The following is an 11,588-nucleotide window of genomic DNA, read 5'->3' as shown; positions in this document are numbered from 1 at the left end:
TTATGACTTCCACCATGTCTTAAGCAGTTCACATCTTTCATCAACTTCTGCATTTGGATTCACTTCTTGCCTTTCTCTTTTTTTCTTTATTGTGACTAACTTCTGTTGATCACCTCGGACTGCTGACTCGCATTCTTGTCGCGAGCTTCTTTTGTTACTGACTTGAATTGTAATCTGAGATGTTTTCCCTTTCTTCAGGTGGACGACTGACTGTTGAACTCGAACCGTCTTCTCTTGTTACTTGACACTATTTTCCCTTGCACCTTGAACCATTTTCCCCTGAAACCTGAACTGTCTTTCTTCGAAACTGCTTTCCCTAGAAACTTGAGTTGTCTTCCTTCGACACTGCTTTCCCTAGAAACTTGAGTTATCTCCCCTTGTTCTCCATGTGGGCGCCTGATTACAACAAAACAGACAAAACAAAGAATTTTTTCTGCCCCAGTTTGCACTAGGAAGATTTGTGAGTTGTTAGCAAAATTGTAAACCGCTTGTACTGTTGATGCGATGATGAAAGTAAACTAAAGAATAGACTAGGAAAATTATAAACTAAGCTTGACTAAAGTAAAAACTGACCCTATTCTCCAGGCGGGGGCCCCTGACTGCTATCTTGGAATGTATTCCCTGCTCTCAAGGCGGGCTCCTGACTTCAACTTGAAATCTATTCCCTGCTCTCCAGGCGGGCTCCTGACTTCAACTTGAAAGTGCTCCCTGCTCTCCAGGCGGGCTCCTGACTTCAAGATAGACAAAATTGTACTCCCTTGTTCTCCAGGCGAGCTCCTGACTGCTGACTTGAAATGTATTCCCTGCTCTCCAGGCGGGCTCCTGACTGCTGAACTTGAAATGTATTCCCTGCTCTCCGGGCGGGCTCCTGACTTCAACAAAATAGACAAAACAAAGAAAATTTTCTGCCCCAGTTTGGTGGTTGGACACAGATGTAAGTGTAAAATGGATCAAATTACCAAATATCAATAAGAACTTGAAAGCTAAAACTTGAATTGTACTCCCTTGTTCTCCAGGCGGACTCCTGACTGCCGTGCTTGAAAGTATTCCCTGCTCTCCAGGCGGGCTCCTGACTTCAACTTGAAATGTATTCTTCCTATTCTTCAAGCGGGTACCTAATTTCAATAAAATAGACAAAAAAAAAGAAAATTTTCTGCCCCAGTTTGGTAACTAGGCGATTTGTAAGTTGTTAGCAATATTGTAAACCAAAATATAACTTGAAATACCAAGACTAGGAAGTGCATCTCCTAGGAGTGGACATTAATGACTTAAACTAGGAAATGCGTTTCCTAGGAATGAATTTAAATGACCGAGACTAGGAAGTGCGTCTCCTAGGGGTGAGAACTTCAGTAACTAAAACTCATACAATCCAAACTAGGAAGTGCGTCTCCTGAAAGTATATCCTAAAAAACCCAGACTAGGAAGTGCATCTCCTAAGGGTATAACTTTAGTGCGTAGAACCAGGAATTGCGTCTCTTAGGGGAAAGCTCAATGTAGGAAGTGTGTCTCCTAAAACAAAATATAGCTTTACAGACCCAGACTAAGAAGTGCGTCTCCTAGGGGTGAAATTTCAATTTAGGAAGTGCGTCTCCTAAAACAAAATATAACTTGAAATACCAAGACTAGGAAGTGCGTCTCCTAGGGGTGAAATCTCAATTTAGGAAGTGCGTCTCCTAAAGGTGTAACTTCAATGACTCAAACTTGGAAGTGTGTCTCCTACAAATGAACTTAAATGAACCAGACTAGGAAGAGCGTCTCCTAGGGAAAAATCTCAATTTAGAAAGTGCGTCTCCTAAAGCAAAAATATAACACGAAAGACCCAGACTAGGAAGTGCGTCTCCTAGGGGTGAAACATCAATGACTCAAACTAGGAAGTGCGTCTCCTAGGAATGAACTTAAATGAACCATCCTAGGAAGTGCGTCTCTTAGGAGAAAATCTCAATTTAGGAAGTGTTTCCTAAAACAACAATACAACCTGAACTACCCAGACTAGGAAGTGCGTCTCCTAGGGGTGAAATCTCAATTTAGGAAGTGCGTCTCCTAAAACAAAAATATAACCTAAACTAACCAGACTAGGAAGTGTGTCTCCTAGGGGTGTAATCTCAATTTAGGAAGTGTGTCTCCTAAAACAAAAATATAACCTGAACTACCCAGACTAGGAAGTGCGTCTCCTAGGGGTGAAATCTCAATTTAGGAAGTGCATCTCCTACAACAAAATATAACTTGAAAACCTAGACTAGGAAATGAATTTCCTAGTGGTGATGTGTGATCTTCTCAATAGCCTTTGCATAAGCAGAATTAGGGCATTACACCTGAAAATTTCAACCTTCCAAGCTTTGATATGAACATAGCTTCCGTCCCTGTTTCAGACAAAGAAAACTTGTGAGTTTAAACATGGTGGTTGGTTTGTGGCCTTGACTTTGCGGCGACTGCTCCTTCACTTGGCATGATAACTTTGATTTCACCTTGAAAGACATTGCTTGCTTATTGACTAACCAATTTTTCTACCACCCTTATCACAGAAAATACCTCTTCTCCGTTCAGACCCAATACCCTCTATCTGTTGCATTGCTCATGAACTGCCATTTACTAAACCTTTGTGTTTCACATGAATCCCAGAGCACGTCAATTGCCACCCACTCAGTGCGTATGATGTTCTTTCTTGACTTAAACCACTGGCCTTGACCTTGAGGCCTATTGCTCCTTCACTTGCCATGATAACTTTGATTTCCGCTTGGAAGACCTTGCTCATTGTTTGTTAACCACTTTCTCTGTCAACCTCATCACAGAGAATACCTTTGATCCGTTCATCCAACATACTCGATCTGTTGTATTGTTCATAAATTGATATATACCAAACCTTTGTATTTCTCATGGATCCCAAAGCATGTTGATTGTTAACAACTCAGTGTGCACGTTGTTATTTCCTAACTTATGTCACTTTGATGTGCTAGCCAAATTCCGTTTTGTACAATTGGAAAGTTGGTAGCAAATTTTGAAGTCATTTCTCACTTGTTCTAACCAAATAGACTCAGGAAGAGGAAGTAAACAAGACAAAAGGAACAGCGTAAAGGACAAAGGAAAGAGATGATTCCAAATAATAAAACTACAAAGTAGAAACCTATGATGTGGATACCAACTCTAATGACCATGACATGCACATGTGGCCTATTCTGTTAAGCAAGCTTGATGTTCAACTCCTGTTATACCTCTAAACCGTGAAACTGGGCTTCAATACTCCGATCATCCAATCTGATTCACAATCCTTATTTGACTTGTAGTGCCTGAAGGATTTTCACCATCAAGCCTCTCTCATTCTGTTTTTACTCTCAACTTACCGTCGCCTTACGGTGTCCGTGAGGGTTTTTCACCAATAAGACTCTCATTTTTGGATTCTCTCAGCTCTCATCACCTTATGGTGCCCGCGAGGGTTTTCACCAATAAGACTCTCTCATTTTCAACATTTTTCTGCTTGGGCTAGAGTGTTGCCCCTGATATGCATTACCTCTCCTTGCTTGACTTGGCATTTCTCGAAGACTGATTGGAAGGTCTTTCTTTGGACCGTAACGTGGGCTTTTGGATAGGGTTAGAAAGAAAGGGTATCAAAAGGCTCAAAACAACTCATCATGAGTTCAAAATTACAACTTTCGGAACCGGATTTCTTACAACAACCACAACTTCTGCCCCAGTTTCTTGCTTGGGGACTTTTGGATTTTTATTTTGATGGGACCGAACCGTGAGGCTGCCTACGTATCCTTAAAAGAAATCAGGTCGAACGTAGTTCATGACATATGAATTGCTTCGCTTGTTGTGATTTTTCTTTTCTTTTTCTTTTCTCTTCTTTCCTTCTTTTTCTTTTTGTTGTTTTTCTTCTTTTTTCTTTTTTTCTCTCTTTTTGCTTTTTCTCCTTTCTTGTTGTTTTTTTTTCTTTTTTTTCTTTTCTCTTTCTTCTTCTTTTTCTTCTCTCTCTTTTCATTCTTTTTCTTTTCTCTTTTTCCTTTACTCATCTTTCGCGCTTGCATTTCTGATCTTTGCTACTGATTCCGAAAAAAGGGCATGAAAGAAAATAAATAAGGCTCAAAAGGGGTAACGAAGGATAAAGTGTTTAGATAACAGAACAAAATGCCTTCGTCATTCCAATCTCCAAAACATGCCAAGTGCAAACTACACAATTAAATAGACCAAGGAAAACATTTGTAACATCTTTTGATTGTACTAGACTTGATAACCATATCCATACATTCACCTTTTACATCTGTTAATTACCAAGCCCCATTGGACAACACCTTCACTCTCATTATCATGAACGGCCCCCTACAAATTTGGGGCAAACTTGCCATCATCTTCACCCGATGTAGCATGATGCATTTCAATAGTGTATTTTTATGTTCCACCTGCCCCAGTTTCTCACAATTCGGGCTTGAAGTGATCTCAAAATGCCTTCACTTATTTCCCTCCAATGTCCCTACATCTTCAACATTGTTTCATTGCTTCGTGACTAAACTGACTTTTAAATCCAAGCTGAGAATTACGAGTGCATGTCATGTCACTAGAGTCAACATGAAAAAGACTATAAAAGGAAAAGAGAACTAAACAAAAATGACTAAAATAACATAAAAGAGAAAATTGCATTAGACAAATGGTAAAAGGGTTTGAACAACAAAACAAGCAAACTAAACTGAGTTACAACCCTGGAACAAACCTAGACAACACTAAACGGGTTATTACGAAAAATAAACTACACAAAATAAAAGGATAGAAGGGTTTGAACCACAAGACAATATCCGGATTACAACCCTGAAAATAACCCGGACAACAGAAATGACAACAAAATAAACCACCAAGACTCCTCTCCAGCTAGCCAAGAGATGAAGCGTCTTTCCAATTACCAAGCACGACATCTTAGCCACTGGGGACCGCATCAATATTGCCAAAACCATTAACAACTTCAATATCATTAACTTCAGTCCGCAAGTTCCCAAGAGGATTCGCATGCTCCCTGTCACTGTCATTGATCAATATTACCCCTTCCTGAATCATTCTTTCTATTTCTCTTTTCAAAGAAAGACAATCTTCAATGTTATGCCCTTGGACATTAGAGTGGTACATGCATTCGTACAGTAGGATCAAAGCCTTTTGCATATGGGTCTGGAGTATAGCCGAGGAGTGGCTCAATCAGGCCAGAATGCTTTAACTTTTCAAACAAGCTTGTGTAGGACTCCCCAATTGGCGTGAAACTATTTTTTTGCCCTTGTTCCCTTCCTTGCCCCTGTTTTCTAGGGTTGTTGGGTGCTCGAAAATGTTGTGAAGGCAAGAATTCATTATGCGGTGCTGGTGCTCGCCATAGGGAGTGACCTGGTGGTTAGACATATGACCGGATATTGTTCGGAGGATGATACTGATGTAGATTATGTGGAGCTCGGGGACAGGTTTGGGGTTGGAGTTGAGGCTGGTATATTGGTGAAGCGGACCTTTTGGTCCACATCGTGACTCTGAAACAACCATGGCAAAATCATCATGTTCCTTCTGACCCAACAAGCTTCCTGTGTTGTTCTGAATTGCTTGTGTTGTGGCTTTTAAAGCAGAATAACTTATGATCTTGCTAGACTTCAACCCATCTTCTACCATTTCTCCCATTTTCACCACATCATTAAAAGACTTACCCACAGCCGTGATCAAATGCCCAAAGTAAGTTGGTTCTTGAACTTGAAGAAAGTACTCGACCATCTCTTTTTCTTCCATGGGAGGATGGACTCTAGTAGCTTGCTCTCTTCATTTGAGCCCGTATTCCCTAAAGCTTTCATTAGGCCTCTTTTCTATCTTGGCGAGGGACATGCGATCTGGGACAATTTCTATATTGTACTGAAAGTGCCTGGCAAAGGCCTGAGCCATATCATCCCACGTGTACCACCTGCTAACATCTTGGCGGGTGTACCACTCCAAAGCTGCCCCACTCAGACTTTGACTGAAATACGCCATCAATAATTTGTCTTTCCCACCGACGCCTCTCTTCTTACTGCAGTAGCCTCTCAAATGGGCCACGGGATCCCCATGTCCGTCATATAAATTGAACTTTGGCATCTTAAACCCATCAGGCAGTCGGACGTCAGGAAACAAGCACAAGTCTTTGTAAGCCATGCTCATATGGATCCCCATCCCTTGCATGTTTCTTAAAGACTGCTCTAAGATTTTCACCTTCCTGGATATCTCATCTTGCTCCACTGTCTTAGCAAGCTTTTCAGTTTCACTGGGAGGCTCAAAATGAGGAGCGGGAGAGTATGAATCTGAGACTTTGAAAGTTGGTTCTGGTGCATAGTGTTGGGCATCAGGGACTTTGAACACAACCTCGTTAGAGGATCGAGGAAAAGTAGCTGGGGGAGGAGCTACAAGAGCATGAGTGGCCAAAGGAGCGGGATACGAGGCGGTTTTGACGGGTAGAGTGTGAAAAGGTTGGGGGGTGATATCAGCAGCAGTGGAAATCAGGATTTGGGATAGTGGTGGGATAGTTGCAGGGTTTCCGGTGTAGTTAGTGGGAATGAAGGCGGAGGATGCCCCCTGATCCAAGACTGATACATTTCTGCTATCTGTTGTTTCACATTTTGGAACACCTCTTTCAATTCAGACTCCGACTCCACAAACTCCCTTGACGGGTCAGCAACTCTTGTGCCCAAGTTTTTGTTAATCATGGCTACCCTTGCCTTTTGGCCTTGTGTTGAATGGATGAGTTATCATAAGAACCACAAACCAATCAACCTTCTGCTATAATGAGGAGAACAAAAAGGAATAAAATGAAGTCATCATGTTAGCGTTAGAGCATTTAACAGCTAAAAATATCACATTTCATGTCATGCACCTAGCAATAATTAACGGTCAAAGAACGATTTTGAGGGTCACAATGTCACTTGGCATCATCCCAATTTGTCCATTTGAACCTTCTCTTTTCTTTCTTTTCTCGCACTTCTTAGCTCACTCATTTTCCTCTTTTTTCTTTCTGATTATCGCTCTTTTCCTCCCTCTCATTTCTCACATCCCATAATTTCACCATCTTTTCTCTTCTTCTTTTTTTCCTTTTCCCCTTTTTCTCTTTTTTTTTTCTTTTAATAATAAAAATTAATTTGATTGAACCCTATGTAGGTTGCCTACGTATCATGACCCCGCATGAATCAGATCTTTGCATAGTTTTGGAAGATCGAGAATAAAGTAAACAAACTAACATTCTCATTTCATTTTTTCTACCTTAATGACTACTCTGATGAGAAAAGAGAAATAAAAGAATCAAAACCATTTTTTTTGAATTTTCTGAACTTAATGTTCTATAACTTATTTTAAACTCAAGCTTAACGGATTTTTTGTTTTTTTTTTCTTCTTGGAAGCAAATACTCTATTAAGGAAAAGTTCTAGAAGAGAGATATTTTTGATTCCCCCTTTTTTCTAGGAAGAAAATCTGAAGAGTGAACCACAGAAAAATATTTAGAATTTTCATTTGACATTGTGATGCAAGATTTCGAAACAAGCAATGAAAAAGATAAAACAAAATATTTTTGGATTTCAATTTTGATTGCCTAAAGAAGAATTTTTAATGATAAACAAAGGATAAAGTATGATTTTTTTTTTGATGTACAATACCCTAAAGTTCTAATGAAAATAATTTTTTTTTTATTTCTCACTAATTTCCCCAAGAAACACCTCAAAAGAAAATCTTTTTTGATTTTTGATATTAATACTTCAAAGAAAACCCCTTTTTTTAAACAAGGTACTAAAAGACAATCTTTTTTTTTTTGAATTTTAGTCTTAATATACTAATGGAAATATAAAAATAATTTTTATTTTAAGTTCTAGATATTAATTGCCTAAAGGAAAAACCACCTCAAAAGTTTTTTTTTTTCATTTCTAGAATTAGTATTCTAAAAAAACTTATAACGAAAATATATAACGCAAAATTTCTTCTTTTTTTTTTTTGGATTTTCGACCTGTAACACATTTCCAAATGAAATAAAAAAACACTCGGCAAATTTAACTAGACTATTACAAACTCAAAAATTAACTAAATGAGTGAATACTACTGTACAGGACTATAAAGTAAAACATGAACAATTGCCTCAAAAATATAAAATGACTCCTCGAAAAATTTTTGAATGCAGTGATCCTGAGGTATCTGTCATGTCCAAACTCCAGTAGCGACATACACAATTCGTCGAATTGAAGCTCCTGAACCCACTTTTTCACCTGAAGCTCCTGAACCCACTTTTTTTCTCTATCAAATGATGCCTATGAATAAAGAATTGAGAAACTAAGTTAATAAGTTTACATGCTAGCAAATATTTTTAGAGCAATATCGAGTAATTATAGTGAATAGTTGGAATCAGGTGAGAAAGTTACTTGGTTTGTGATATCATTAACAATTATAGCAGCTGCAGCTCCTCTGTAATACATTGGAGCAAGACTGTGGTATCTCTCTTGGCCTGCTGTCTCCCATATTTTAAATTTTACAGTAGCATCATTTACTGCTGCTATTGAGAAAAATGTTGCACCAATAGTTGATTCCTACACATAACAGAGGAGCAGCTACACTTATCAAATGGTAAACCAAGAACCTACCTGAAATTCAATAAATTGTCCTTTAACAAAAGTCAGAACTAGACTAGATTTTTCAGCTCCAACATCTCCAAGAAGTGTACTGTTGTATACCTTCTTGGTACCTCCATTAGTAAACTGTTTCACCTTATCAAAGGAAATAAAGTTCTTTGTTTTTTGTATAGGCTATTGAAAAGGGTCGAGATCCAACACCAAGTGAGCTACACTTGCACGTCCATACACATGGTCATGATGAAAAATCTTTTGTTAGTGAGCGATCCCGACTTGTACATGTAAGTCCAAAATCCTATAATTTTACTGACTTTGTATATGACATTTACTTGTTTAGCACCTATTTCAGTCCTAAAGATGATTTTTGCTAACTTTTGTTTGAATGAAGAACTTAACAGTTAACTTATTTTTGCTTTCATCGTTTCTTTTCCCCTAATGTTCATCTTCATCATTGATGAATTTCACTAATTATTATGGTATTTACAGGAAAAATATCAGCAAATATTACAGCAACAAACACAAACTCAATCTGAGATTGATCAATCTTTAGCATTTTATCAAGCCGCGGGAGGGGAAAAGAAGAGAAGAATATATGGTCTTGGATCTCAAGCAAAATATTTCTATGGGTCGAATCTTTGTGCCTCTTCTGGATCTGATGCTTCTTCATCAGCAGCACCTCCGAATGCTCAGTCAGCACCGATGGCGAATTTGGATGAGTTAGTGATGCGATTGATTCCTGCATTGACTGATCATATGGTTCCAATTGATAACATGCTTCCTTTGTTGGCTGAGCGAGTAAGAGGATTGATAGCTTCACCATCACATGTGCAAGATAATCATACTGATCACCCATCAGCTATGGCACCTCCAGTTCCTCCTTCTCCTACAACTAATATTAACGAGGTTCATGCATCGCTTTCTGATGATGCCCTCCACTCTCCAGTCTTTCACTAATTAACTATTTTTGTTTGAACTTAATTTTAGTATTGTAAATGTTTTAATCTTAATTATACATTTGCATTTTGGTATCTATTTTGGATCTTGTAGAATTAATTTCTATGAATTTCAGTTATTATTAAGAGTATATTATATATGCTTGAACAATATGTATTATATTAAATAAAATAAGAAAAATATAATTTGCGACGGATTTTCTTTGTAGCCATAACAAATATAGAGGGTGTGGCAGATTTGCGACAAAAGAATTTCGTCGCCAAAAGAAAGGCAAATATGTCTAAATAATATTAGTGACGGATTAGCGACATACAATATTCGTCGCCAATCAAATCCGATGACGAAATGTTTTATTGATTTGGCGACAAAATTGATGATAATTGTTACGGATATGTGTTGTCGCTAAGAGTAGCAACAGATACTAACCATAGCTAATTCGTCGCTAACTTATCGACGGATTCAATTTTTTCGTTAGTAAAGGGTTAGCTACGAGCAAAGTAGCGACGACCACTAATCCGTTGCTATTCCGTCGCTAAACCTATTTAGCAGCGGAAATATACTATTTAGCTACGGAATTCGTCCGTCGCTAAAGTCATATTTTTTTTGTAGTGCATGTGATCATCTAAAGGAACGATACGTGGAATTCAAGACGGAGATGGCCACCGAATGCAAATATTCCGCTTGTCACCGGAAGGGATAACGTTCATAAAAAAGTGTATTAAATGCTCTACGGCCAGTAGCATTTAATAAGGAATATTCTGCAACATTAAGAGCAACGGCCAGTTACAGGAAATTTGGCATTTATTTCCACTGTTACATCTTCATCAATGACCCCTATAATTGACATTAAAGGAGGACACGATCCTAAGACCACCTTCCCCAGACGCAGCTATAAATAGTGAGCTTAGTTATCATTGTAATGGAAACGAATTATCTAGCTAACTTATACTATATTTACACAAAGCTTAATACAGTTTTACTTTCTTGCTCTTGATCTCATCATTGTTGTGCTCGAAAACCTTGTTGCCGGATTCATCAACTCTGTTCATCTACATTTTAAGGTTAAGTATTGTATATTTCTTCAGTCATTTCTTTATTTCAGGATTAAATTAGTTCACTTGTCTAGAAATCACGTATAAATTCAACTGTATCATTTTACGGAAAAACAATTTGACGCCCACCTTGGGACCTAGACAATTGTGCAATTAAATTGATCCTTGCCTTTTTTACTAATGTACTTTAATTATTTTGTCTTAGAGAATATCACAAAAAATGGCAATTAACACTGTTACCAATACGTACAATCCAGAAATTCGAGGGGATCAACCTCATTTCGAGGATTCAATCAGTGACAACTACAATGAGGGGAATGACGCCACGCCGGTGCATTACAGGCAGTATCCTCGACAGGTTCGGGAGGCAACTCCCGATGATGCTGATGAGGAGCAAGTCGCTGACGTGGTAAGGGTCTTACAAGAGCAATAGGCAATCATCCTAGTCCATCTCACCCAGCGGGAAAAGGTTATGACGGAGCTGAAGTAGGCGCTGTCAGGGGCTTCGAATAATACAAACAGACGAGATCCAATTCCTCCCGGTGTCCCCGTGAACCAAACAACACAGAGCGTCAACAATAACACTCCCAGGGGTAAAGTTGGCTCCGGCGGAGCTGGGGGAGCATATCCGGTCTCAATAACGAGAACGGTCCTTTCAAGAATGAACTTTTACGGTTTATGAGGGAAGTAAACTCCCGCATGGACCAAATCTCGGGCACGCCAACAGTATTGAATGGCCCGGACTCGAAAAATTATACCCAATTGTCGTAAGAGTCGAGCGATGCACTAGAATTAATCCCGAAGTAGTTTAAAATGCCTGAAATGCCAAACTATGACGGAACTTCAGAACCTCAAGAGCATATTACCACCTACACAACGGCGGTAAAAGTAAATGATCTAGCTCTCATGAAATTGAATATGTGTTGTTAAAAAAATTTGAAGAAACTCTCACAAGGGGAGCTTTGACGTGAAATTCGCTGTTACCCGAGCATTCCA

The 11,588-nt window shown here is 38.8% G+C and overlaps 1 protein-coding gene across 1 annotated transcript; it reads left to right on the top strand.

Moving 5' to 3' along the window:
* The first annotated feature begins 8,510 nt into the window (after positions 1–8,510).
* Positions 8,511–9,540, top strand: LOC104233291 (uncharacterized). Its single transcript, XM_009786672.2, has 3 exons — positions 8,511–8,581; positions 8,760–8,867; positions 9,073–9,540. Exons 1-3 carry the CDS (start codon positions 8,579–8,581, stop codon positions 9,538–9,540), a joined length of 579 nt encoding a protein of 192 aa, XP_009784974.1. The 5' UTR covers positions 8,511–8,578.
* The last annotated feature ends 2,048 nt before the right edge of the window (positions 9,541–11,588 follow it).

The sequence above is a fragment of the Nicotiana sylvestris genome, chromosome 7, assembly GCF_000393655.2.
Source record: "Nicotiana sylvestris chromosome 7, ASM39365v2, whole genome shotgun sequence".
NCBI lineage: Eukaryota > Viridiplantae > Streptophyta > Magnoliopsida > Solanales > Solanaceae > Nicotiana > Nicotiana sylvestris.
The sequence above is the reverse complement of the archived record's forward strand: the minus strand, read 5'-3'. Positions and strand labels throughout refer to the sequence as shown.

What these genes read in the sequence shown, in the direction of transcription:
- LOC104233291 (XM_009786672.2), top strand. An exon ending in AGCGATCCCGACTTGTACAT is followed by an intron (nt 8,868 to 9,072) that starts GTAAGTCCAAAA and finishes TGGTATTTACAG; the next exon opens with GAAAAATATCAGCAAATATT.